This window comes from Microcaecilia unicolor, chromosome 1, assembly GCF_901765095.1.
Source record: "Microcaecilia unicolor chromosome 1, aMicUni1.1, whole genome shotgun sequence".
NCBI classification, from domain to species: domain Eukaryota; kingdom Metazoa; phylum Chordata; class Amphibia; order Gymnophiona; family Siphonopidae; genus Microcaecilia; species Microcaecilia unicolor.
Window position 1 is genome coordinate 608,270,286 of NC_044031.1, and position 27,472 is coordinate 608,297,757.

General features: G+C 42.9%; 1 protein-coding gene across 1 annotated transcript in view; it reads right to left on the minus strand.

Moving 5' to 3' along the window:
- Positions 1-27,472, minus strand: part of TSNARE1 (t-SNARE domain containing 1) — a 956,130-nt gene that overhangs the window by 147,856 nt on the left and 780,802 nt on the right. The window contains exon 12 of the mRNA XM_030219717.1: positions 20,861-20,972. Within this exon, the coding sequence (XP_030075577.1) occupies positions 20,877-20,972 (96 nt within the window). The 3' untranslated portion in view covers positions 20,861-20,876. The remainder of the gene's footprint in view (positions 1-20,860; positions 20,973-27,472) is intronic.

The following is a 27,472-nucleotide window of genomic DNA, read 5'->3' on the forward strand; positions in this document are numbered from 1 at the left end:
TTTTCGAACGGGGACAACCATCTCTAAGGGCGCCCAACTGTAAGAATGGTGCTGCGAAAGGGCGGGGCAACGAGTATTATCGAAACAAGATAGACGTCCATCTTTCATTTCGATAATACGGTCGGGGACACCCAAATCTTGACATTTAGGTTGACCTTAAAGATGGTTGTCCTCAGTTTTCGGCGATAATGGAAGGAGCTAGCATTTGTAGTGCACTGGTCCCCCTCACATACCAGGACACCAACTGGGCACCCTAGGGGGCACTGCAGTGGACTTCAGAAATTGCTCCCAGGTGCGTAGCTCCCTTACCTTGGGTGCTGAGCCCCCCAACCCCCCCCCCCCAGGTCCACCTGCCTGAAGTACACTGCACCCACTACAACTGCTCCAGGGACCTGTATACTGCTGCGATGGACCTGAGTATGGCATTTGAGGCTGGCATAGAGGCTGGCAAAAAAGTATTTTTAAACTTGTTTTTTATGGTGGGAGGGGGTTAGTGACCACTGGGGGAGTAAGGGGATGTCATCCCCAATTCCCTCCGGTTGCGATCTGGTCAGTTGGGGTACCTTTTTGAGGCTTGGTCGTGAAAAAAAATGGACCAAGTAAAGTCGGCCAAGTGCTCATCAGGAACGCCCTTCTTTTTTCTATTATCGGCCGAGGACAACCATCTCCTAATCATGCCCCAGTCCCGCCTTCGCTACCCTGCCGACATGCCCCCGTGAACTTTGGTCGTCCCCATGATGGAAAGCAGTCGAGGGTGTCAAAAATCGGCTTTCGATTATGCCGATTTGGATGACCTTGCGAGAAGGACTCCCATCTCCCGATTTGTGTTGAAAGATGGGCGTCCTTCTCTTTTGAAAATAAGCATGATAGTAACATAGTAGATGACAGCAGAAAAAGACCTGCACAGTCCATCCAGTTTGCCCAACAAGATAAACTCATATGTGCTACTTTTTGTTTATACCTGACCTTGATTTGTTTCTGTCATTTTCATGGCACAGACCGTAGAAGTCTGCCCAGCAATAGCCCCGCCTCCCAAACACTAGCCCCACCTACCACCCAATCTCGGCTAAGCTTCTGAGGATCTATTCCTTCTGAACAGGATTCCTTTATGTTCATCCCACGCATTTTTGAATTCCGTTACCGTTTTCATCTCCACCACCTCCCACGGGAGGGCATTCCAAGTATCCACTACTCTCTCCGTGAAAAAATACTTCCTGACATTTTTCTTGAGTCTCCCCCCCCCCCTTCAATCTCATTTCATGTCCTCTAGTTCTACCGCCTTTCCATCTACAGAAAAGGTTCGTTTGCGGATTAATACCTTTCAAATATTTGAACGTCTATAATATCACCCCTGTTTCTCCTTTCCTCCAGGGCATACATGTTCAGGTCAGCAAGTCTCTCCTCATACGTCTTGTAATGCAAATCCCATACCATTCTCATAGCTTTTCTTTGCACCGCTTCAATTCTTTTTACATCCTTAGCAAGATACGGCCTCCAAAACTGAACACAATATTCCAAGTGGGGCCTCACCAACGACTTATACTGTTTTCTTCTGCTGGTCACACCTCTCTCTATACAGCCTAGCAGCCTTCTAGCTACAGCCACCGCCTTGTCACACTGTTTCATCGCCTTCAGATCCTCAGATACTATCACCCCAAGATCCCTCTCCCCGTCCGTACATATCAGACTCTCACCACCTAACACATACGTGTCCTGTGGATTTCTACACCCTAAATGCATCACTTTGCATTTCTTCGCATTGAATTTTAATTGCCAAACCTTAGACCATTCTTCTAGCTTCCGCAGATCCTTTTTCATGTTTTCCACTCCCTCCCGGGTTTCCACTCTGTTACAAATCTTAGTATCATCAGCAAAAAGGCAAACTTTACCTTCTAATCCTTTGGCAATGTCACTCACAAACATATTGAACAGAATCGGCCCCAGCACTGATCCCTGAGGCACTCCACTACTCACCTTTCCCTCATCCGAGTGAATTCCATTAACCACCACCCTCTGACTTCTGCCCATCAACCAGTTCCTAATCCAATTCACCACGTCTGGTCCTATTTCAACCTGTCAAGTTTATTCAAGAGCCTCCTGTGGGGAACCGTGTCAAAAGCTTTGCTGAAATCTAAGTAGATTACGTCTATAGCATGTCTATGATTCAATTCTCCGGTCACCCAGTCAAAGAATTCAATGAGATTCGTTTGGCATGATTTACCTTTGGTAAAACCATGCTGTCTCGGATCTTGCAACTTATTGGCTTCCAGGAAATTCACTATCCTTTCCTTCAGCATCGCTTCCATTACTTTTCCAATAACTGAAGTGAGGCTTACCGGCCTGTAGTTTCCAGCTTCTTCCCTATCACCACTTTTGTGAAGAGAGACCACATCCGCCGTTCTCCAATCCCATGGAACCTCTCCCATCTCCAAGGATTTATTAAACAAATCTTTAAGAGGACCCGCCAGAACCTCTCTGAGCTCCCTCAATATCCTGGGGTGGATCCCGTCTGGTCCCACGGCTTTGTCCACCTTTAGATTTTCAAGTTGTTCATACACACTCTCTCCGTGAACGGTGCTCTATCTACTCCATTCTCATTAGTGCTTTTGCTAGTCAATCGCAGTCCTTCTCCAGGATTTTCTTCAGTGAAAACAGAACAAAAGTATCTATTTAGCAAATTTGCTTTTTCTTCATCATTATCTACATAGTGGTTCGCAGCATCTTTCAGTCTCACAATTCCCTCGCCCCTCCTTACATTTCTAGCCACTTGTTCTTCCGCTTGCGCTTTTGCCAGACATATATCTCTCTCTTGGCTTCTTTCAGTTTCATTCGGTATTCCTCTCCGTGCTCCTCTTCTTGAGTTTTTCTGTATTTCAGGAACGCCAACTCTTTAGCCTTTATTTTCTCTTTTATTTGTTTTAAAATTATTATTATGTAACTTCATGGAGTGTCCCCTCATCTTTGTACTTTTTAAGTGCAAACAATCAATTCTTGTTTACCCATTCTACACAACTCAGGATTTTGTAGATCTCAATCATATCCCCCCCCCCCCCCAGCCATCTCTTCTCCAAGCTGAAGACTCCTAACTCTTCCTCTCTACAATTCCCTAATGTGTCTGTACACACGAACCTTATTCTACCACAACATTACTGTATTGTTCAACGCCTTTACGGTACTATGTAAGCCACATTGAGCCTGCAAATAGGTGGAAAAATGTGGAATACAAATGTAACAAATAAATAAATAAAATGTTGAGAAGCTATACCAATGTAGATTTCAGACACACAGAGCTGCTGCCTAGATTTAGACAGCCAGTATGTGCATAAATGCCAGTATTATAGTCATTTAATTTCAATTTAAACAGAATTATTCAAACAGCTGTGTAATCCAAAACACAGCTGTTCAAATAATTCCGTTTAAATCAAAATTTGATAGGATTACTCCATTGGATGCCAGTTAAGGCTTGTATCAAATTTAAAGTGATGTGTTTTGTATACAAAATCTTGAACGGGATGAGTCCAACTTACTTAGCAAATTTACTTAGTCTTCGATCTAAAAACAGACCTGGCAGCCGGCTGTACTGCAACAAGTTAGATCTGTCATCACTATCATGTATTTGATTGTCACAAAAATCTATTTATGGCTGCAGATGAACAAGTGTGGAATTCCCATCCTGTTGAACACAAGCTGGAAGCACATTGTACAGGTCACTTTAGATATGACATCCAAATAAAAAAAAAAAAAACTTTTCAAAACTCCAGTGCCAAACATGGTCATTTTTGAAAAAATGCTATCTTTCTTGGTTTGAAAATTGTCTTATTTTAGACATTTTTGTTCTCAGTATATTTTTCTTTTAGGGTCATTCTTAAACAAAAATGTCCAAGGGTAAAATGCACAAAAACAAGCCATTGGGATGTCTGGGGGCCAGCAGTCTTACTAAACTGACCACACAGATATTCCAGCAGAGCAGTGTGGCAGCCTAGGGGGTACTGCAGTGAACTTCACATAAAATGACCCAGGTACACATCAAATCATAACCCCCATATATTGTTATATTGTATGGTGAGCCCTCCAGGAATAGCAAAAATTTACTGTACCCAACTGTACACCACCACAATGGCTCTTATGCCTGCAGGTGTCACCTATATTTGGGTTCAGTAGGTATTTTGTGGTTTATGGAGCACTCACACTTTCCACCACAAGTATACTAGTTAGAGTGGGATATGGGCCTACAGTTCACTGCACCAACCACTAGACTACTCCAGGGACCTGCTTCCTGCTCTATCTAAGAGGAATGGTGATTATATCTGCAGCTGTCATACAGCCTGGTATGTACTGTCACTGTTACCTCTTTTGGGGGTGGGAGGGGGTCAGTGACCACTGGGGGATTAAGGGGGGAGGGTCATGCCTTTATCCATCCAGTGGTCATGTGGTCAGTTTTGGCATCTTTTTGGCATTTACTTGTTATTGAAACAGGTCTAGCCAAAAATGTCCTATTTTTTGCCCTGGATGTTTTTACAATGTTCCATTATCACAGAAAAACATCCAAATCGTAAGATGCCCTAGTCCCGCTCAAAACATGCCTCCAGCACACCCCCTTGAGATTTAGATGAACTACATAGAAAAAACATCTTTAAAATGAGTTTTGAAAATAGTGATTTAGACATTTTTACGTTAAAAACGACCATGTGCTGCTTGGTACTGTGTCAGCGATTTCCATAATGACTATGCATGAGATTGCTTCCATTGCATGCAAATAGATCGCATGCATATTCATTGTGGAAATTTTTGAAAACCTGACTGTGTTGTGGCCCTTGAGGACCATGATTGCACATCCTGCAGTAGACAGTAGCAGAAGCACGTGGTACCGTCTACTGAGTGGTAAAAGCCACATTAGCTGCTTAACACAGTTTAGTAAGTGCTCACATTTTATGCTTATATTCTATAAAGAAAAGTAGGCACCTACTTTTCTTAATAATATAGGCTTTAAATTAGAACCCTCTTATAGAATTGCCCTCCATCAATTGAGGCACCAGAGCTGAGGACACCCAGTGTATTTACTCTTGTGTTCTTTTCCTCCATCATTTTGGGGCCAGAAACTCAGATGCATCCCAGATCTGTATCACAGAGTTTAGGGAGACCAGAGGCAGAAGGGAAAGAGAACTGTTTTCAACACACAAATAGTCTTCTCTCTCATTCCCTTCCCACTACTACAAAAAATGCCAAATATAAAAGAGAGCATTTGCTAAATCAAATCATAGTGCATTTCATCTTCATTATTACAGATTCTAAAACAATACAATGTAAAGTTTAAATTTGCAAATGCCCATTAATCCATTAGCTAAGTAAAATGAGTACTAACTTTTAAAACACATGTAATCATAATCGTAAATACACAACACTCAAACCTATAGCAACGAATACAATTGCTCAAATCAGATTCCTAATATAACATGAGTATTATGATCATTCTGATTTTAGATTAAATTATTTAAACTAAAATGGAATTTACTTTTTATCTGTTGTCTTTTTTATTACACTGTTCTTAACCTTTCCATTCCTCTCAGTTTGCCTGCTGAATCATTTTCCTTCTATGTTCCTCGACCTTTCTGCATCTCTACCCTCCTTCCATCTGTCTGACAATTACCATATGTACTTGTTTATAAGTTGAACTCATACACAAGTAGATAGTCAATTTTGAGCCAATAAAGTTTAAATTTGCAGTAAGTTGTGCATAAGTTAAGGTTAACAACTGAAGATTCATAACAAATAGACGTTGAATGCTATACACACTAATAATAAAAACTACAGTAAATTTTAAATAATTAATTTAAAGTCAAATCCATCCAAAATATCACTTCTAATCATGTGATATATGTGCAAATTTGGAGAAACAGATGCTAAAATTATGAGTAGTCAGTGATCAGTACATACAAAACAACTATTGTAAAATTTAAGTATGGTAATGTACTTGGTGGTCAGATCCATCAAAATTGGATTCATCAGAAGAATGCCCAAATAGAAGGTGGAAGTCAGCTTCAGTAATGCCGCCAGCATAGACATCCTCAATATTGTTATTTTCATCATCCAATTTCCCTTTAGTGCCATTGTTTTTACCATCTGCACAGAGCACATTATCTTCTAACCCACCATGGCATTACTTACATCACACTTTAAAAAAGGCTTCATCTTCTCATAGGGAATAGCATGCTGATCTTCCTTTCTAATTTGGCAACCAAATTAGTCCGGCTTCATGAGGTTGCTGCCCTTAGTCAAGCTTATCTACCCAGAACACCTCCAGTTTTTCTACCTCATTCTCAAATGATCTTTAAAAAGCTTATTGAAGCAAAAATCTAAAGGTTACAACACTGAAGTTAAATCACAAGGTATAACTGCTACAGTAGTTTGCAACATTTTTGCTGTGTCCTTTATGTCATCGGTAATGTGACTTTGGAACATATCCTTTACAAGTAGTGATGACCTTTTCCAAAGTGCCACACCTGGGACCAGACTAAGTAAGTGGCACCCATAATTAGGTAAACAATCAAAAAAAAAACAGGACAAGCAAACCTCTACATAGAAGTAATACTGAAAAAATAACAAGGTTTGCAATAAAATACCCTATTTTTCAATTCACCTGTCACGTCTGTGGCCGTGACCACCCTCATACTTACCCTGTTTCTGGGAGTCAGTGGCTGTGCTGGCTTCTGCTTGTCTCTGTGTCTGTCTCTGTCTTAGGTTCTCTCTGGCTCTGTGTGCTGATTGCCCTACTGAACCTCACCTGTGTGGGCTATGCCTCTTCCAAGATGGCTGCCGCCTCTTCGTCTCTGCCAGTATCCAAGATGGCTCCCGCTGTTACTTTCTATGGGATGCCTGCTCTGAGTGTCAAGCCTCTGTTTGGTTGCAAGGTAATTGCTGCAGCTGTAGCTCTGGGGTTGAGGGCTTTATTAATCACTTGGAGACTACAGTCCTGGCCTTTGCATTGCCTTTCCCTCCGCAGTGCTTTAGGTCCCGAGGTTAGTGTGCTGTTAGCACCATTTGCTCTGTGGGTTTTCAGCCCTTCTGTGTCTTTTGCCTTGTGGGTTTCCAGCCCTTCTGTGTTATTTGCTCTGTGGGTCTCCTACCCTTCTGTGGGTTTTCAGCCCTTCTGTGTTTATCGCTTGTGGGTTTCCAGCCCTTCTGTGTTTATTGCTCATCTAAAGGTCCTGGTGTATAGAGTGCTCTGTACACAGTTTCAGTGTTTGCTCTGTGTGTGTTTCTTTGTTTGACTAGTTAGCTTAGGCACCGTCTGGCTTGTAGCCTGTGCCTAGCTCTGCTAGTTCTCTGTGTTTGTTTCCAGTGCATGATTAGTTAGGTTCTCTGTGTTTGTTTCCAGTGCATGATTAGTTAGTGCTAGTTCTCTGTGTTTGTTCCTGGTGTTAGACTAGCCAGCTTAGGCACCGTCTGTTTGTTAGCTTGTGTACAGCTTTCCTAGTTCTCTGAGTTTGCTCTGTGTTTGTTCCTAGTGTATGACTTGGTAGCTTGGGCACAGCTTTGCATTGTCAGCCTGTGTACAGCTTTCCTGTGTTTTGCTTTATGTATGTTTCGTGTGTATGACTGGTTTGCTTGGGCATAGCTTTCCTACTAGCTTGTACAGTTGACTAGCCTTCTTGTGTTTAGCCTGCTGGTTTTCCGTGTGTGTTTCTTTTGCTTCTGGAGCTTCTGCCCTTGTTCTATCTGTTGCCAGTTCTCCTTGATACTGAGGCTCCAGCCGTAGTTTTGTTCCTTGTCCTGACCATTGCTTTGAATCTGCCTGCTGCCGGAATCCAGACATTTTCTGCCTTGCCTTCGCCTAGGTGCCAGGGGGCACTCCTGGATCTTCATTCCTGCTGTTCCTGTAAGCCCTACCGGCTGCCAGAACCTGAGGGCTCAACCCGAGGGGGAAGGCAGTCAAGTGTAGGTGAAGCCTAGGTCCAGGGTGTTCCAGTTCCGCGGGTTCCGCTCCAGTGTGTTCCAGTCCAGCGGGTTTCACTCCTGTATGTTCCTGTCCAGTGGGGCCACTCCAGTGTGTCCAGTCCAGCGGGCCCCACTCCAGTGCGCACCCGTCCGGTGCGTTCCAGTTCCAAGTGTTCCGGTGTAGAACTCCAGTCCGGAGTTCCGGTCCAGTCTTGTCTCATCTCTACCTTGTGGGTGATCTTGCCTGCCACTGCCGCTCCACGGTAGTGGCCCAAGGATTCACTAAACCAGTGCTCCCGGGGAAGAAGCCTGACAGTGTGTCAAGGTCCTCGTGCACGCGACAGAATGCAAAGGCCATGAGTCCGGCAAGATCATCCGCCCAGCGGGGACTACCGTCCATGTCCGAGTTCCTCACGAACCATCCGGAGGTAGTCCTTAATTTGTGGTCCGATCCCTATATCAACCCAATTTTTTCTGTAAATCGTTTTTTGACCCTCCGCGACTACCGGAAGAAACTTTTGTCTGATCCAACCCTGAGAGATACTTTGGAAGCGGCAGCTGAGCGAAAGCGTCTCCAGAGGTGTAGGGTCCGCCATAGCCCAGTTTCGGATATTGATCCGTTGACTCAGCTTTATGAATACCGCTACAGACTTCTCGAGGAGCCAGCCCTGCGGGATACTCCAGAAGCGGAGGCTGAACGAATACGCTGTGGAAAGCCCATGCTCGGGGCTTCCCAGCGGGTGGTACAGAACCATCGGGGTGCCCCTCGCAGTTCAGCTCCTGTTCGGGATGTCAAGTCCAGCCAAGCTCCTAAGCCGGTCCGAGGGGTTCTTCCTACCAAGCCCCTGACCCCAGTTCAAGTAGCGCTGCCTCCTAAGTCACTGAGTCCAGTCCAGGGGATGCTTCATACTGAACCTCCAATTCAAGTCCAGGTAATGATGCCACTTAAGGCTCCGAGTCCAGTCCGAGGGAGGCTTTCGATGGAGCCTCGGATTCCTGTTCGAGGGGTGCTCCAGGTCGAGCCTCCAGTCCTCGTTCAACTGGCACGCCCTCTGAAACCTCTGAGTCCTGTCCGTGGGGTGCTTCTGACGGAGCCTCAGATTCCTGTGCAAGTGGCGCTTCGGGTCAAGTCTCCGGTTCTTGTTCAAGTGACCCGTCCAGTCAAGCCACTGAGTCCAGTTCGAGGGGGGCTTCTAACCAAGCCTCCGATGCCAGTCCACAGGGTGGTTCAGGTGGCACCTCCGCTTCCAGTCCAGAGGGCACCTCCTATCAAGCTCCTAAGGCCAGTTCGAGTGGTGCTTCAGACCGAGCCTCAGTTAAAGTCCAGTTCGCGGGGCGCTCCCAGCCAAGCTCCTGAGTCCAGTTTGAGGGGCCCTGCCAGTCAAGCTTCTGATTCCAGTCCGGGTTCCAGTCCCGGTTCTACTCCTGTTCAAAGTTCCAGTTCCAGCCAAGATGCTGAGTCCGTTCCAAGTTCCACTTCCAGCCCAGATGCTGACCCTGCTCCGAGCTCCAGTTCCAGCCAAGATGCTGACCCTGCTCCGAGCTCCAGTTCCAGCCAAGATGCTGAGTCCGTTCCTAGTTCCACTTCCAGCCAAGATGCTGAGCCTGCTCTGAGTTCCAGTTCCAGTCAAGCTTCTGACGCCCGCCTGGGTCCCAGGCCCGGTTTGCTTTTTGACTCTAGTCCGGGTCCCAGTCCCGGTTTGCTTCCTGAGTTCAGTCTGGGTTCCCTCGGAGAAGGGTGCCTTTTGAATGTGGTTCCTCTTGATGCATCCAAGTTCCTGAGTTGGCCCAGCGGTGATTGGAAGGAGCCTCCTGTTGACAAGTTCCGCTCCTGTCTGCCAGTTTCGAACTTCTTTGTGACTTCCAGTCCAGTGATCCATGTCTGGGGGTTGACACCGATCAGAAGGTTTCACCACAGTTACCCCTGGACACCTGACCTCCTCAGGGAGACCGAGAGGGGGGTCTTGAGGAGGGGGTACTGTCACGTCTGTGGCCGTGACCACCCTCATACTTACCCTGTTTCTGGGAGTCAGTGGCTGTGCTGGCTTCTGCTTGTCTCTGTGTCTGTCTCTGTCTTAGGTTCTCTCTGGCTCTGTGTGCTGATTGCCCTACTGAACCTCACCTGTGTGGGCTATGCCTCTTCCAAGATGGCTGCCGCCTCTTCGTCTCTGCCAGTATCCAAGATGGCTCCCGCTGTTACTTTCTATGGGATGCCTGCTCTGAGTGTCAAGCCTCTGTTTGGTTGCAAGGTAATTGCTGCAGCTGTAGCTCTGGGGTTGAGGGCTTTATTAATCACTTGGAGACTACAGTCCTGGCCTTTGCATTGCCTTTCCCTCCGCAGTGCTTTAGGTCCCGAGGTTAGTGTGCTGTTAGCACCATTTGCTCTGTGGGTTTTCAGCCCTTCTGTGTCTTTTGCCTTGTGGGTTTCCAGCCCTTCTGTGTTATTTGCTCTGTGGGTCTCCTACCCTTCTGTGGGTTTTCAGCCCTTCTGTGTTTATCGCTTGTGGGTTTCCAGCCCTTCTGTGTTTATTGCTCATCTAAAGGTCCTGGTGTATAGAGTGCTCTGTACACAGTTTCAGTGTTTGCTCTGTGTGTGTTTCTTTGTTTGACTAGTTAGCTTAGGCACCGTCTGGCTTGTAGCCTGTGCCTAGCTCTGCTAGTTCTCTGTGTTTGTTTCCAGTGCATGATTAGTTAGGTTCTCTGTGTTTGTTTCCAGTGCATGATTAGTTAGTGCTAGTTCTCTGTGTTTGTTCCTGGTGTTAGACTAGCCAGCTTAGGCACCGTCTGTTTGTTAGCTTGTGTACAGCTTTCCTAGTTCTCTGAGTTTGCTCTGTGTTTGTTCCTAGTGTATGACTTGGTAGCTTGGGCACAGCTTTGCATTGTCAGCCTGTGTACAGCTTTCCTGTGTTTTGCTTTATGTATGTTTCGTGTGTATGACTGGTTTGCTTGGGCATAGCTTTCCTACTAGCTTGTACAGTTGACTAGCCTTCTTGTGTTTAGCCTGCTGGTTTTCCGTGTGTGTTTCTTTTGCTTCTGGAGCTTCTGCCCTTGTTCTATCTGTTGCCAGTTCTCCTTGATACTGAGGCTCCAGCCGTAGTTTTGTTCCTTGTCCTGACCATTGCTTTGAATCTGCCTGCTGCCGGAATCCAGACATTTTCTGCCTTGCCTTCGCCTAGGTGCCAGGGGGCACTCCTGGATCTTCATTCCTGCTGTTCCTGTAAGCCCTACCGGCTGCCAGAACCTGAGGGCTCAACCCGAGGGGGAAGGCAGTCAAGTGTAGGTGAAGCCTAGGTCCAGGGTGTTCCAGTTCCGCGGGTTCCGCTCCAGTGTGTTCCAGTCCAGCGGGTTTCACTCCTGTATGTTCCTGTCCAGTGGGGCCACTCCAGTGTGTCCAGTCCAGCGGGCCCCACTCCAGTGCGCACCCGTCCGGTGCGTTCCAGTTCCGAGTGTTCCGGTGTAGAACTCCAGTCCGGAGTTCCGGTCCAGTCTTGTCTCATCTCTACCTTGTGGGTGATCTTGCCTGCCACTGCCGCTCCACGGTAGTGGCCCAAGGATTCACTAAACCAGTGCTCCCGGGGAAGAAGCCTGACAGTGTGTCAAGGTCCTCGTGCACGCGACATCACCTGAAAAGTTCTACAATTTGGGTTCTGTCCTGAAGCAGCAAGTGTCTTATGAAACAAGGAGCATTTGTTGAGAGTTGGGACAGTGTGTTTTGTCAGCTGTACTGTGCTGGAAGAGCTAATCACAGTCATCAAGAAGTCGTTATGGGGTTTCCTGATATCAGCGGTTTGAGAATGAAAAGTAAAAACTAGTGCTGTGCAGTGTACCCTATGTGGAACGACACTGTTGGAAAGGACTGCAGGATGTTTATGCTCCTCCTTTAAGTTAAGTGTTTGTTGACAAGCTTGCTTTTTTGTATTTTTGGATGTATTTGTATTTTGCAGAACCCTTTCATTTGACACGCTTATACTCATTCACTTAGGACATGTTGCTTTTTAATGTATTTATAAATGACCTAGAGATGGGAATAACTAGTGAGGTAATTAAATTCGCCGATGACACAAAATTATTCAGGGTCGTCAAGTCGCAGGAGGAATGTGAACGATTACAGGAGGACCTTGCGAGACTGGGAGATTGGGCGTGCAAGTGGCAGATGAAGTTCAATGTTGACAAGTGCAAAGTGATGCATGTGGGTAAGAGGAACCCGAATTATAGCTACGTCTTGCAAGGTTCCGCGTTAGGAGTTACGGATCAAGAAAGGGATCTGGGTGTCGTCGTCGATGATACGCTGAAACCTTCTGCTCAGTGTGCTGCTGCGGCTAGGAAAGCGAATAGAATGTTGGGTGTTATTAGGAAGGGTATGGAGTCCAGGTGTGCGGATGTTATAATGCCGTTGTATCGCTCCATGGTGCGACCGCACCTGGAGTATTGTGTTCAGTACTGGTCTCCGTATCTCAAAAAAGATATAGTAGAATTGGAAAAGGTACAGCGAAGGGCGACGAAAATGATAGTGGGGATGGGACGACTTTCCTATGAAGAGAGGCTGAGAAGGCTAGGGCTTTTCAGCTTGGAGAAGAGACGGCTGAGGGGAGATATGATAGAAGTGTATAAAATAATGAGTGGAATGGATCGGGTGGATGTGAAGCGACTGTTCACGCTATCCAAAAATACTAGGACTAGAGGGCATGAGTTGAAGCTACAGTGTGGTAAATTTAAAACGAATCGGAGAAAAGTTTTCTTCACTCAACGTGTAATTAGACTCTGGAATTCGTTGCCGGAGAACGTGGTACGGGCGGTTAGCTTGACGGAGTTTAAAAAGGGGTTAGATAGATTCCTAAAGGACAAGTCCATAGACCGCTATTAAATGGACTTGGAAAAATTCCGCATTTTTAGGTATAACTTATCTGGAATGTTTTTACGTTTGGGGAGCGTGCCAGGTGCCCTTGACCTGGATTGGCCACTGTCGGTGACAGGATGCTGGGCTAGATGGACCTTTGGTCTTTCCCAGTATGGCACTACTTATGTACTTATGTTTGAAATTTTGGAAGACACAATGGACTTTTTTGAATCAGTTGTTTTTCTCTTGTTTGGAAGACAGGCAAAAATATCTGGAAAAGCTAAGAGAATCTGGAAAAGCTGTCAGGAAAGCAAAGAGACAAATGGAAGAAAGGATAGCCAACATGGTGAAATTGGGGAACAAGACGTTTTTCAGATATGTAAGTGACAGGAGGAGGTGCCATAATAGCATTGTGATGCTCAAAGCTGAGGGGGAGGAATATGTAGAAGCTGATAAGGATAAAACTGAACTTTTTAACAATTATTTCTGTTCTGTGCTCGTGGATGAAAGGCTGGGAGTAGGACCGCAGAAAACAAATGCAAATGGGGATGGTTGCATGATAGACCAGGACTAATTCTCAGAAGACTGTATTCTGAGGAACTAGCTAAACTAAAAGTAGGCAAAGCGATGGGGACTGAAGGGATACATCCAGGGGTACTGAAGGAACTAGGAGATGTTCTGGCAGCTCTGCTGTCTGACCTCTTCAATGCTTCCTTAGAGTCTGGGAGTGGTCCTGGAGGACTGGAGAAGGGAAATGTGGTCCCTCTGTACAAGAGCTGAAGTAAGTAGGAGGATGGGAATTACAGACATATCAGTCTGACCTCGATAGTGAGTAAACTAATGGAAACACTTCTAAAGCAGAATAACGTGAGGTTGCTTGAATCAGATAGACTGCAGGACCCAAGGTAGCATGACTTCACTACAGGCAGGTCATGTCAGATGAATCTGATTGATTTCTTTAACTGGGTGACCAAACAGTTGGACATGGAAGGGGTGCTAGATGTGGTGTACTTGGATTTTAGCAAAGCCTTTGACATGGTTCTGCACAGGTGACTGATGAATAAACTGAGTGCCCTTGGTATGGGACCTAAAGTGACTGACTGGGTTAAAAACTGGTTAAATGGGAGGAGACAGAGGGTAGTGGTAAATGGAGCTTGCTCTGAGGAAAGGGATGCTATCAGTGGTGTACCACAGAGGTCGGTCCCCAGGCCAGCTCTTTTTAACATCTTTGTGAGTGATATTGCAGAAGGACTGGTAAGGTTTTCTCTTTGCGGATGATACCAAATTCTGTAAATGGGTGGACACCCCGGAGGGTGTGGATGGCAAGAGGAAGGATCTAGTAAAGCTTGAAGAATGGTCCGATAATTGGCAACTTAGATTTAATGCTAAGAAATGCAGGGTCATTCACTTGGGTTACAAGAATCGAAGGGCACAATACAATATAGGAGGTGAAGTGCTTCTATGTACGAAAGAAGAGCGGAACTTCGAGGTGATTATGTCTGACAACCTTAAGGTGGCCAAACAGGTAGAAACGTTGATGGTCACAGCCAGAAGGATGCTTGGGTGCATAAGGAGAGGGATGACCAACAGGAAAAAAGATGTGACAATGCCCTTGAGGTACTATTTAGAATACTGAGTGCAATTCTGGAGATCGCACCTACAGAAAGATATGCACAGGATAGAGATGGTCCAGACGGCGGCTACAAAATTGGAAAGGGGTCTCTGTCATAAAATATATATAGGGACAGGCTCATGAACCTCAACATGTATATGCTGGAAGAGAGGCGGGGAAGAGGGGATATGATAGAGAGGTTTAAATACCTCAGTGACGTTAATGTACAGGAGATGAGCCTTTTTCAAATGAAGGAAAACGCTGGAATAAAAGAGCATAGGATGAAGTTAAGAGGAAATAGATTCAAAATAATCTTTCACGGAAAGGGTGGTGGATGCCAATAAGGTCCATGCTAAGCTAGTATTCTATAAAGGGTGCTCTGCACAGAGCATTCTTTATCAAATACTAGTGTAGTGCGCTTCCCACACCTAATTTTGGCATGAGCATTTACGCCTGCCAAAGGTTGGTGTAAATCCTGGCACCCAACTGATGGCAGTGATATCAACAGGAGAATAATGGAGAAACCACTGGTCAAACACTCTATTTTAATGAATCACAGATTTGAAGACTACAGGTTTTTTGTATTACAGAAACTTTTTGTCCCTTGGAGAAAAGGTGATGTGGACTAACTTCTCATTAGAATGGAACAAACAATGATTTTTGATTTTAGGAATATTGAGCTTTATGGTCTCAGCAAAGAACTTGAATTGTTAGCATGTCTTTAATATTTTCCGCATGTTGTTTTATGAGTACAGCTGTTCCTGGCTTATTTTAACATTGTTCTTTTGACTCTTATCTCTTGTATAAGATTGTATATTAGTAATTTGTACAATTCACCTCTTTTTTTATTGTTCTTGTTTTTGAATTGGTCTGTGCAAAATCTGTTTCAATTTTGTATTTAATTTTTCTACACATTTTATTTGGAACCTTCCGAATAGTCAGCTCATGATATAAGCGTTTCCATTTGTTTTGCTATGTCCATTTAAGATATGTTATATGATGTTTATATAGATTTGTTAGGTAGCTTCAAATACTGTATCAATGTTTTTGCATTAGTATGGAACTTCAATTTTTCTATTTACTTATAGATGGCATGGTAACATTCACAGTATTTTTCATCATCCCAATTATTTGGAGTCATTAAAGTTACAACATCATAGGCCCTGTTTACTAAGTTGTGCTAATGTTTTTAGTGTATGCTAAAAATTAATGCATGCTAACCATGTAGACACCCATAGGAATATTATAGGGATCTACATGGTTAGCGTGCGCTAATGCTTAGAGTGCACTAAAAACACTAGCGCACCTCTAGCACTGCTGGACTGTCTCTCTGTGTCAGGTGTTCAGCGCTGTGTGCGTCTGATAGCGCTATACAAATGTTAATAATAATAATAATAATAATGCTTTTGAGTATTTTTATTGTGGATGATCCATCTGCCTGTTTAGAGAAATGAAGAAGTGCATTTTAACCCGTATTTCATGATTATTTTTACTGGTGCCGATTTTGAAGGTCACTGATTGGCTGACTGATAGTTTGATGTCACAAGAATGCATGTGCATTTCAATTATTCCATTCTTAATTAATTTTTATCTTTTTGAATATTGTTTTATACAATATTTTACATTTGGATCTTTAACAGTATTTTGGTTACTTTACTTTTATGGCATTTTATTATTGAAGTTTTGAGACGATATCTTTGGAACTCATATGCGTTCCAAACATGGTTTTCTAGTTGTTTTGATTTGAGGTTTGAGTCTGTTTTTTTTTCTTTTAATATATATTTTTAATCATGTTTTTCCAATCTATTTCTTTTTATATGACACATTTTTTGTTTAATGTAATTCGGTTGGCTGATGCCCACAGCAAGGATTTTATTTATAAATTATTCATCATGCTTGTCTTCAAATGCTGCCTGTGAGATGACAGCGTGTGTTGTGCTGCTGACACGCTGGTAAGAATTTTGAGCAATCTCTTTCAGTTATTTAAACATTGTAGTATTTGTCTCAAAATTCATTTTAAATTTGTTGTGGGTGTCTTTATTTTTTTTATAAATATTTATTGAGTTGACAGTGTTTTTATAATCATTGAATTGTTTGAGTTTTAAGGCCTTTATATGCCACCTTTTTATAGCATAGAAGAATCACTGCCAGACTACTTAAGTAACTAATGTTTCTCACTGCCTCAGCTGGTGTGTAGAACTATTGTCTGTGTTTATATTCCCTTTTTTAGTCACTTACTATTTATTAACATTTGCTGCATTGTGGAGCTTCCATTTTTATCTTTCACAATTTTGTGCTTTCACAGCATGATTGGTATTGCCACTTTTGACTAATTCATATTGCATACCCCACTTTCAGTGTTTTTTAAACAATTGTTCAGGAAAATTATTGAGCTATAGAGCACGACTTTCTGAGTTTTCTATGTGGATATGTGTTTTTATAGTCTGTAATGAGCCCTTTTACTAAGTGCCCCTTTTACCACATGGCCATTTCTGGGGAGGAGCACTTGCTGCCACCCATTCAGATGGCAGTAAGGGTTCCTGTGCTGACCCAGCAGTAACCGGGCAGCACATGATGTTGTGCATTTACCACCAGATACCACCTTAAGGAAATGGCATGCACTGGGGGTGGAACTATCGCCAGCACCCACATTGGGTCGGTGGTAGTTCCGGGTTATCACGCGGCAACCCTTTAGTAAAAGGGCCCTTAGTGCACATAATCCCATCACTCAGTTCCATTATATTTTGAATGTTATATGATTTATACACTGTATATGTTATATATGTTCATATGAGCTTATGATTATTTTTAGTACTACACCCTGCACATTTCACCCTTAAGCAGCCCTTGTTGTACCTTCTATACCAAACTTACATGTCCATCTTAGCTGACCAGCCTGAATATACAATGGGCCTGTTGCAACCAACATAGATTATGCAGACAATATGGGTATCACTGAAATGACTACCACACTCACAGATAAGGTGTTTCATCACATTGCCTAGCACAATGGGCCATCATTCCAACTTGTGCTGTTAGATTAAAATTGGTGTGATCCATGCATATGATGAACACATTTTTCATGATAAAATTTTCAGCATATATTTCTAAACTTATTCAAATGTATATATGACATTCAATTCAATTTGTGAGTTAAAGTCCATATTTATAACTTATATTATCTCTAAATCTCTGATATCTTGCTAAAGTTTCATCAGCATTAAAACTTCCAAATAATTTCACAGGAGTGAAACACAGCCCTCTGATGCATGTCACTAATGAACAGAAGTATCTGTTAAATATTAGATACTGGACTTTAAAAACCAAATAACCTTGGTTCAAGTTTTAAAAATAGAAAATATAGGTAGAATTAGCTGACTGACTTTATATCTAACCCTTATTCACTTGTTCAGAACCCTTATTTTATCATCTTCACTTTAATATTCCCTTATCTCTTGACCTGTTTGTCTGTCCCAATTAGATTGTAAGCTCTGTTGAGCAGGGACTGTCTCTTCATGTTCAAGTGTACAGCGCTGCGTACGTTTAGTAGCACAATAGAAATGATAAGTAGTAGCAGTAGTATATCTCATTTCAAATAAGAAATCTTTATTGAAGCAACAACAAAGCTCATCTTCCTAGGAAGCTGATACTTCAAAGGGTCTAAGTCCCTCTGCAAGCGCTGTCTACATAATTAACACACCATTGTTAACTGCTCCCAAAGACAAACCACCTTTAGCTATACTCTGAAATGCTACCACAGCCTACATGCAGTAATTCCCAACCAAGAAAAACAATATTCTGACTTAAATGAGACTGTTTAAGTGAATTTAGAAAAAGAGCTAAACAGTAAATTCATTCAACATTTTGTACTAACAGAGATAACCAAGGGTAATTATCAAGACCCAAGTGTTTCCTCGGCTACATTCCAAGGTATGCTTAAGGTCAATGATGCCCCCTTGTCTTACAAATACCTGAATCTACTCAGATCACCACCTCCTCCTCTCTCCATTGCCTATAGTAATTCCAATCCTGCAACTTGAATAAGAGAATTATCTGGATTTGTAGCCACTGTGGCCTGTCCATTCAAAGCTGCACAACTGACTATGGAAGAATGGCAGCCTGATAGAGAAACCCAAGGATTGCTTAAGGTCAGTTCTCTCCATTGTCCTACAAATACCTGTCCTGCTCAGCTCTGTACTTATAACCATACTTCAAACAGCAAACAAAGGAAATTAACAACTCTATAACAGGGAGCTACAATGTGGCCTCTCGCCCGAACTTAACTCCCCCAACTGCTGCATGACTGATTATGGAAGAATGTCAGTTGAAATGAGGAACCCTAACAAATTATAGTGAGTAATAGCATCAGTTTGAAGCCTGCCACATCGGCAAATCCACACCTCCCCAACTCCCCACCTTATGAGTTCCTGAGACACCATGATCTCTCCTCACTATCAGTGGCATCTACTTCAAGGAGGACTCCATTCTGAAATCTTTAACAGCATACATTGAGAACTGATAAAGAGTGTTAAACCCAACTGACTTAAACTAGCTCCAAAAGCTATCACAATGAAGTGGCTCACATGGATTTGCTTAGCCTTTTTGAACACTTCGGGTGGCAACCTATCAGATAACTTACTGCCTAATCCTATCCCCATAATCTATAACCCATCTAGAAAACCCTGTACTAAGAAACACCCTAATTGTAATATCAGATATCTGCTAGACATTGCCAATACATACTGTCAGAACACTACTATGGTTACAGACCAGAACCAAATGGCTAACATTCGACAGCCTAAAAAAACCTCGCTAACTCACTCCTGTCCCAGCCATTTATATCAATGCCAGGTCTGTGGGGAACAACGGTCTCTTACTCAGGGATCTGCTAGAACCTTCAGATCTGTACTTTCTGTTTATCTCAGAAACATGGCTCACAGAAGCTGATAGTCCGATACTGCCCCACATCTACCCACCCAGTTATTACTACTACTACTACTATTTAGCATTTCTATAGCACTACAAAGCGTACGCAGCGCTGCACAAACATAGAAGAAAGACAGTCCCTGCTCAAAGAGCTTACAATCTAGTAGACAAAAAATAAAACAAACAAATCAATTAATGTGTAGAGGAAAGAGGAGAGGAGGGTAGGTGGAGGCTAGTGGATACAAGTGGTTACGAGTCAAAAGCAATGTTAAAGAGGTGGGCTTTCAATCTAGATTTAAAGATGGTCAAGGATGGGGCAAGACGTAGGGGCTCAGGAATTCTATTCCAGGTGTAGGGCGCAGCAAGACAGAAGGAGCAAAGTCTGGAGTTGGCAGTAGCGGAGAAGGGAACAGATAAGAAGGATTTATCCAGGGGACGGAGTGCATGGGAAGGGGTGTAGGGAAGGACGAGTGTGGAGTGATACTGGGGAGCAGCAGAGTGAGTACATTTATAGGTTAGTAGAAGAAGTTTGAACAGGATGCGAAAACTGATAGGGAGCCAGTGAAGCGACTTGAGGAGAGGGGTAGTATGAGTAAAGCGACCCTGGCGGAAGACGAGACGGGCAGCAGAGTTTTGAACTGACTGGAGAAGGGAGAGGTGACTAAGTGGGTTTATCTTTTGAACCTTGTCGTGAAAGAATTCAGCAAGGGTTTGAGGAGATAATGAAGGGGAGTTGGGGGAGGGGGCACCTTGAGGAGAGAGTTCAATGTGGTGAAGAGAAGTCGAGGGTTAGAGCCAAGAGAGTTAGTCAGTTGGATATAATAATCCTGTTTGGCGCGTAAAAGAGCAGATTGGAAGGAGGTTAGCATGAACTTAAAGTGTAAGAAATCAGCAAGGGCCTGAGATTTTTATGGTATTCTTCATTCTCCAAGACAGGGTAAAAAAGGAGGTGGATTTGTTCTTATCTTTAAGAGTTTTTTCCATGTGTTTTTAGTTAGTTCTGGGGTTTTCCCTAAACTGGAATACATGCTGTGCAAATTCTGCGATGATTCAAAAGAGGCAAATCAAATCACCCTTCTCCTCATTTACCGATGAAGCTGCAGTGTGGTTACTTTAAAATGAATCGGAGGAAATTTTTCTTCACTCAACGTGTAGTTAAACTCTGAAATTCGCTGCCGGAAAAGGTGATTAAGGTGGTTAACTTAGCGGACTTCAAAAAAGGGTTGGACGGTTTCCTGGAGGAAAAAGCCATAGAATGTTATTGAATGGACGAGGGAATAATACAGTATTTCTAGGATGGGTGGGACAAATTGCTTGTTCTTTTGGCCGCTGTCGGTGACAGGGTGCTGTGCTCGATGGACCCTTGGTCTGTCCCAGCATGGCGATGCTTATGTATGTACTTATGCACTTATTCCCAATTGATGTTTTTTTTTTTTTTTAAATAAGCCATTACAAATGAGCCTGATGGTAATAAAATATCAACCTTTTCACTATTTCATTTCAGGGTAAAGAAATATAGAGCTTGAGTATAGAACTAGGCCTGTACTTACCACCACCTAAGCAGGATCAATGTTTTATTGAGACTAGAATGATTATCATGACCACCAAGAAAATGGTCACCCCAGTAGAGATCAAGCAGCACTTCACCTTTCGGGCTCGCCTCTGAAAAAAAAACAGAGAGAGGGAGAAAAGACACACTCTGAATGAAAAAGGTAAAATGCAAATCCAAAGAAGGAACACCTGCCAACCTCAGTACCAACTCAAACTGACCTAAGTGAATGCCACTATATCATATCTTGGTAATGATTTCCAAACTGTCCACCATGGGTCAAAGTCCATTGGTACTTTTATCCATGGGCTTTGGACCAGTTTCTAAAAGAAAACAAATGTGTGCTTTCATTTTGAAACTTGCAGGTAGATTGGTAGATTTTCTTTAGAAAATAACACTTGTAGACCTGAGATTACAATGTATATGCATTATTTGTTGATTTCATTCAGAACATGCCCCCTTGGAGAAGAAACACTGAGGGGAATTATGACAGAGGTCTATAAAATCCTGAGTGGACTGGAATAGGTAAACACATACAAAGACTGGGAAACACTCTATGAAGTTACTAAGTAGTGTATTTGAAACAAATTGGAGAAATAGTTTTTCACTCAATGCATAATTAAGCTCTGGAGCTTGTTTCTGGAGGATAAAGTAAAAGCAGTTAGCATAGCTATGTTTAAAAAAGTTAGGAAAAATCCAGGAAAGAAAAATCCACAAATCATTAAGGCAGACCTGGACAGGACAAATGCTTATTCCTGGGAGTAAGTAGCATGGAATCTTGCTACTCTTTTGGAATCCTGCCAGGTACATGTGACCTTGACTGGCCGTTCAGAAACAGGATGCTGGGCTAAATGAACTTTTGGTCTGATCTAGTATGGTAATTCTTATATGCTTATGTTCTAGCAATGCCACTCCAATATGCTGCTAAAATTATGTATGCCAGGGAATATTATAAATCACTAGAGTGGAGTGAAGTTTTCACACTATCAGTACAAAAAACACTTCACTATAAATGTGTTCAGCTCTTTTACAAGCAAGATCTACTGCACATTCTAGTGTTCAAACTCATCTGAAAAACAGGGAAGAAAAAGCCTCAGATATTACAGGTTACTTCAATCACTATGGGGCCCTTTCACTAAGCCGCATAGGTGCCTATCGGGCTCGTTTTCGAAAGAGAAGGACGCCCATCTTTCAACATAATTTGGAAGATGGACATCCTTCTCCCAGGGTCGTCCAAATCGGTATACTCAAAAGCCGATTTTGGACGTCCTCAACTGCTTTCCGTTGCAGGGACGGCCAAAGCTCAAAGGGGCATGTCGGAGGCCTAGAGAAGGCGGGACTTGGGCGTGCCTAACACTTGGACGTCCTTGACCCATAATCAAAACAAACAAGGATGTCCCTGACGAACACTTGGATGACTTTACCTAGTCGTGTTTTTCATATGACCAAGGCACAAAAAGGTGCTCGAAATGACCAGATGACCACTGGAGAGAATCAGGGGTGACCTCCCCTTACTCCCCCAGTGGTCACTAACCCCTCCCACCCTCAAAAGATATTGATTGCCAGCCTCTATAGCAGCCTCAGATGTCATACTCAGGTCCATGATAGCAGCATGCAGGTCCGTGGAGCAGTTTTAGTGGGTGCAGTGCTGAAAGGTCCCTGTAGGGTGACTGTATACTTTAAGGAAGGTCTCTAGGCAGGGATATGCAAACCATACCAGAAAAATAACCAATGATAGCTGATAAGAGTTAATATAAAAATATCCATTTATAGGGCCTTCCCCTAGGTGCACAAAAATGTACAAAAGTAGAGCAATGGACTCGCACAAATTATCACGTTCATTTTATCTGTTATAAGGTCCTTGTGCATTACTAGTGGGCTCATTTTCAAAAGAGAAGGATGCCCATCTTTCAACATAAATCGAAAGATGGACATCCTTCTCCCAGGGTTGTCCAAATCGGTATAATCGAAAGCCGATTTTGGACATCCCCAACTGCTTTCCTTTGCAGGGACGACCAAAGTTCAAGCGGGTGTAACGGAGGCGGGACTTGGGCATGCCTAACACTTGGACGTCCTCGACTCATAATCGAAAGAAACAAGGACATTCCTGATGAACACTTGGATGACTTTTCCTGCCCGAAATGACCAGATGACCACCGGAGAGAATCGGGAATGACCTCCCCTTACTCCCCCAGTGGTCACTAACCCCCTCCCACCCTCAAAAAATATTGATTGCCAGCCTCTATACCAGCCTCAGATGTCATACTCAGGTCCATGACAGAAGTATGCAGGTCCCTGGAGCAGTTTTAGTGGGTGCAGTGCACTTCAGGCAGGCAGAACCAGGCCCATACCCCCCTACCTTTGTGGAGGAAACAGCAAGCCCTCCAAAACCCACCAGAAACCCACTGTACTCACATCTAGTTGCCCCCCTTCACCCGTAAAGGCTATGGTAGTGGTGTACAGTTGTGGGTAGTGGGTTTTGGGGGGCTCAGCACACAAGGTAAGGGAGCTACGTACCTGGGAGCAATTTATGAAGTCCACTGCAGTGCCCCCTAGAGTGCCCGATTGGTGTCCTGGCATGTCAGGGGGACCAGTGCACTACAAATGCTGGCTCCTCCCACGACCAAATGGCTTGCATTTGGTCATTTCTGAGATGGATGTCCTTGGTTTCCATTATCGCCAAAAATCAGAAACGACCAAGTCTAGGGACGACCAAATCTAGGGACGACCAAACCTAGGGACAACCAAATTTAAGGATTTGGATGTCCCTGATGGTATTTTTGAAACAAAAGATGGACGTCCTTCTTGTTTCAAAAATACGGGTTTCCCCGCCCCTGGATTGTGGCGTTTTGCGAGGATGTCCATATAAAAACATGGACATCCCTTTCAAAAATGCCCCTCCACGTGTGCCCAACGCACGTCAAATTGGAGTTACCGCCCAGTTACCGCATGGCCTTTGCAGAATTTTTAATTTTGGCATGCGTCCGCTACGTAAGTCTGAAAAATATTTTTCATTTTCTGACACGCGGCATTTGACGCACATAGACTATTACTGCCCAGTGACCGCGTGAGACCTTACCGCTAGGTCAATGGCTTCCAGTAAGGTCTCAGACCCAAATGGACGTATAGCAATTTTCATTTTGCCGCACGTCCATTTTCGGAAAAAATTTTTAAAAGGCATTTTTTGGAGGTGTACTGAAAAATAATTCTGTGCGCGCCCAAAACACATGTCTATACTACCGCAGGCCATTTTTCAGCGCACCTTAGTAAAAGGACCCCTGAGTTGATCCTGCTGAATCAATCATTGGCATTAAAAATCCATCCCTGAAATCAGAAAATTCTTACTTTATATTTTTACTTCATGTTTAAAATTTTTTTTTCTTTAGAAACCTTATATTCAAAAACAAGCTACTTAGATTAATGTACCAGCTATATTGCTCTTCTCGATGCTGGCCACTCTTTCACGAGACCATATCGCTGCTTCAGGAGGAAATTATCAATTGTGCTGTCTCACTCACGGTCACTAGAACTTGCAGATCTTGCTTTTAAAAAAGTTGAACACATTTACAGTGAAGTGTTTTTTTGTATTGATAGTGCCATGGAATACTATGCATAGTTTCAACCAGACTGAGGGACGACAATTTTCATATAGCTGATTTTTGTGCATAAATGGCTTAAACTGTCCTTATGTCTTTACAAAACTATCAACATTATGACGTGCTAGATTCCAAGATCAGCAGGAAAAGTAGAGGACTTGCAAGGCTACTAAGACCAATTGGATCTCTCTAAAAACTTGTGTAGCTTACATGAAGCTGCTAACTTGTTGTATGATGGCTTTGAAAAATATAGCATATCAAAAGCTGTTGAGTTGGCACAAGAGCAGAAAAACTGCCATTAACCATCTGTCATGATTCCGAAGATGCCAACACAAAGCTTTTATTTGGTTTGCTGGACTCTTAGTTCAATCTGAGTTTGTCCCAAGTGGGATTTACACTGCTAAGAAACTTTCTTTTAGCTTTCTCAGTTATACAAATTATTTCCCCAAATTCCTATGTTTATTTTCTTGCTATCCACCTTCTACAACCCAATTTTATGGTGACAGGTTTTAGTATGGGGCCACAGATAGCACGGCATGTCTACTTTCTGCATGATGACAAGGACTTGCCACTCAGAGACCTATGCTCTAAAATTTTCTTGTGGCCTCACATTTAGGAGCAAGGGCATTTCAGGAGTCATTCCAGATCTCTGGGACAGTCTGACTCAAGAAAGCTAGTTAGGGTTGACAATCTTTTTTGTTTCTTGAGATTAAAATGTAGTATTTTATTAATATTATGGGGGTTCTGAGTTGACCATGGTTTGGTATAGTCAGCTGCATTTATCTGTTAGGGGGGTTTTATTAGTCCTCTCTTAGAACAATTCCAAGCATTGTTTTTTTGTTTTAGTTTAACTTACGGAAACAGTACAAAAGAAGGAAAAGAAAAAGAAGTGTGCTGAAAAGGAATAATCAACAGTTATGAATTAAAGTGGAGCAAACTAGGTTATGTTGCACATATCTGACTCTGGTATCATTATAAACTTATCAGCTGTTTTTTTTATTCAAGCTAAGGATCCCTAACCTGTTTAGCCTCTCTTCATAAGGGGGCTGTTTTATTCCCTTTATCATTTTTGTTGCCTTTCTCTGAACCTTTTCAAGTACCACTATATTCTTTTTGAGATGGGCTACCAGAACAGCATCCAGTGCTCAAAGTGTGTTCACATCAGGGACTTATACTGAGGTATATTCTCATATTTGTTCATTCCTTTTTGAATAATTCCTAATATTATTTTTGCTTTATTTAGGAGTCACAGCACACTGGGCTTTCAACGTATTGTCCACAGTGACTCCAAGATCTTTTTGGTGGTGACTCCTAACTCAGATTCCAGCATTTTGTACCTGTAGTTCAGATCATTTTTCTCTATGTTCATCACATTGCACTTGTCCACATTACGTTTTTCTGCCATTTAGATGCCCAGTCTCCTACTGGGGCATTTTCGATATGATGTCTAAATCTAATATTGGACGCTTTGCTGAAAATGTCCAAAAATCTAGTAGTGAACATAGCCATTTTTGAACATGAAAAGCCTCTATCTTTTTGTTTCAAACATGGTCATCTCCTAAATGTTTCTTAGATGTTTTGTGCTGAGTGTATCCATCTTTTTTGGCCATTTTTAAAAAATAAAAAAAGTCCAAGTGAAAAATGGACAAAATCAAGCCACTGGGATGTAGGAGGGTCCAGCATTTTTAGTAGACTGGCCACACAGACATCCCGGCAGAGCAGTGGGGCACCCTAGAGGGCACTGCAGTGGACTTCACATAAAAGGTACACATCTCACCCTTACCCCCTTAAATTGTATGGTGAGCCTTCAAAAACCCTCCAAAACCTTACTGTGCCCAATTATATACCACTACAATAGCCCTTATGGTTGCAGGTGTCACCTATATTTGGGTACAATAGGTTTTTGGTGGGTTTTGGGGGCCTGATACTTTCCAAGTGTAACAGTTAGCATGGATCCCCTTCTCCACAGTGTACTGCACCAACTACTAGACTACTCCAAGGACCTGCCTGCTGCTCTATTACATCTGGACAGAACATCTGAAGCTGTCATAGAGGTTGGTATGTACTGTTTTATTCACATATTCGGGAGGGTCAGTGACCACTAGGGGAGTAAGAGGGTATCATTCCTCTAGTGGTCATCTGGCCATTTAAGGCATTTTTTTATGACTGAGTTGTTATGAAAACAGGTCTAGACCAAAATGTCCAACTTTTAACCCTGGATGTTTTTGTTTTGTTTCATTATGGCAGAAAAATTTCTAAGTGTTAGGAAAACCCAAATATTGCCTATAACATCCCTGACATGCCCCCTTGTGATTTGGATGCACTGCAGATAAACAGCATACTAAATATCTAAGAAATGGGTTTAAAAATAGCTAACTGGACATTTTTGTGAGAAAAACATCTATCTGCTGGTTTATGCCACTTTTTGGACATTTTTTCTTTCGAAAATAAGCCCCATAATCTCATACATTGCTTCTGAAAATTCTCATAACCCTCTGCCATTTTAATGACTGAATAATTTTGTATCATCTGAAAATTGATCATCTTTATCATCACTCCTATTTCTGAACCATTAATTGACATTTTAGCACAGGTCCCATTACAGACCCTCGGGGTACTATATTGCTGATTCTTTCCATGTGGATAACTGACTATTTAGTCCCACTCTCTGTTTACAGTCTTTTAACCAGTTTGCAATCCAGAAAAGGGCATGAGCTTCTACCCCATAATTCACGGAGTCTCTCATGAGAGATGTCAAACACATTCTGAAAATCCAAATACAGCTCACCATTACCCACTTATTTGTTTACACCTTCAAAAAACGGAAAAAATTGATAAGTCTAGACATGCCTTTGCTGAACCCATACTGACTCATTCACATTAAGCTATGTCCATCTATATTGTCAGTAATTTTTCCACCTGAAATTCAGTCTCAGGAGATGGTGCTTCTTTTGTATACCAGCTGCCAAAGCCAAAATAAATCTGGATATTTAATGGTGGTATCCACGTTGGGCAGT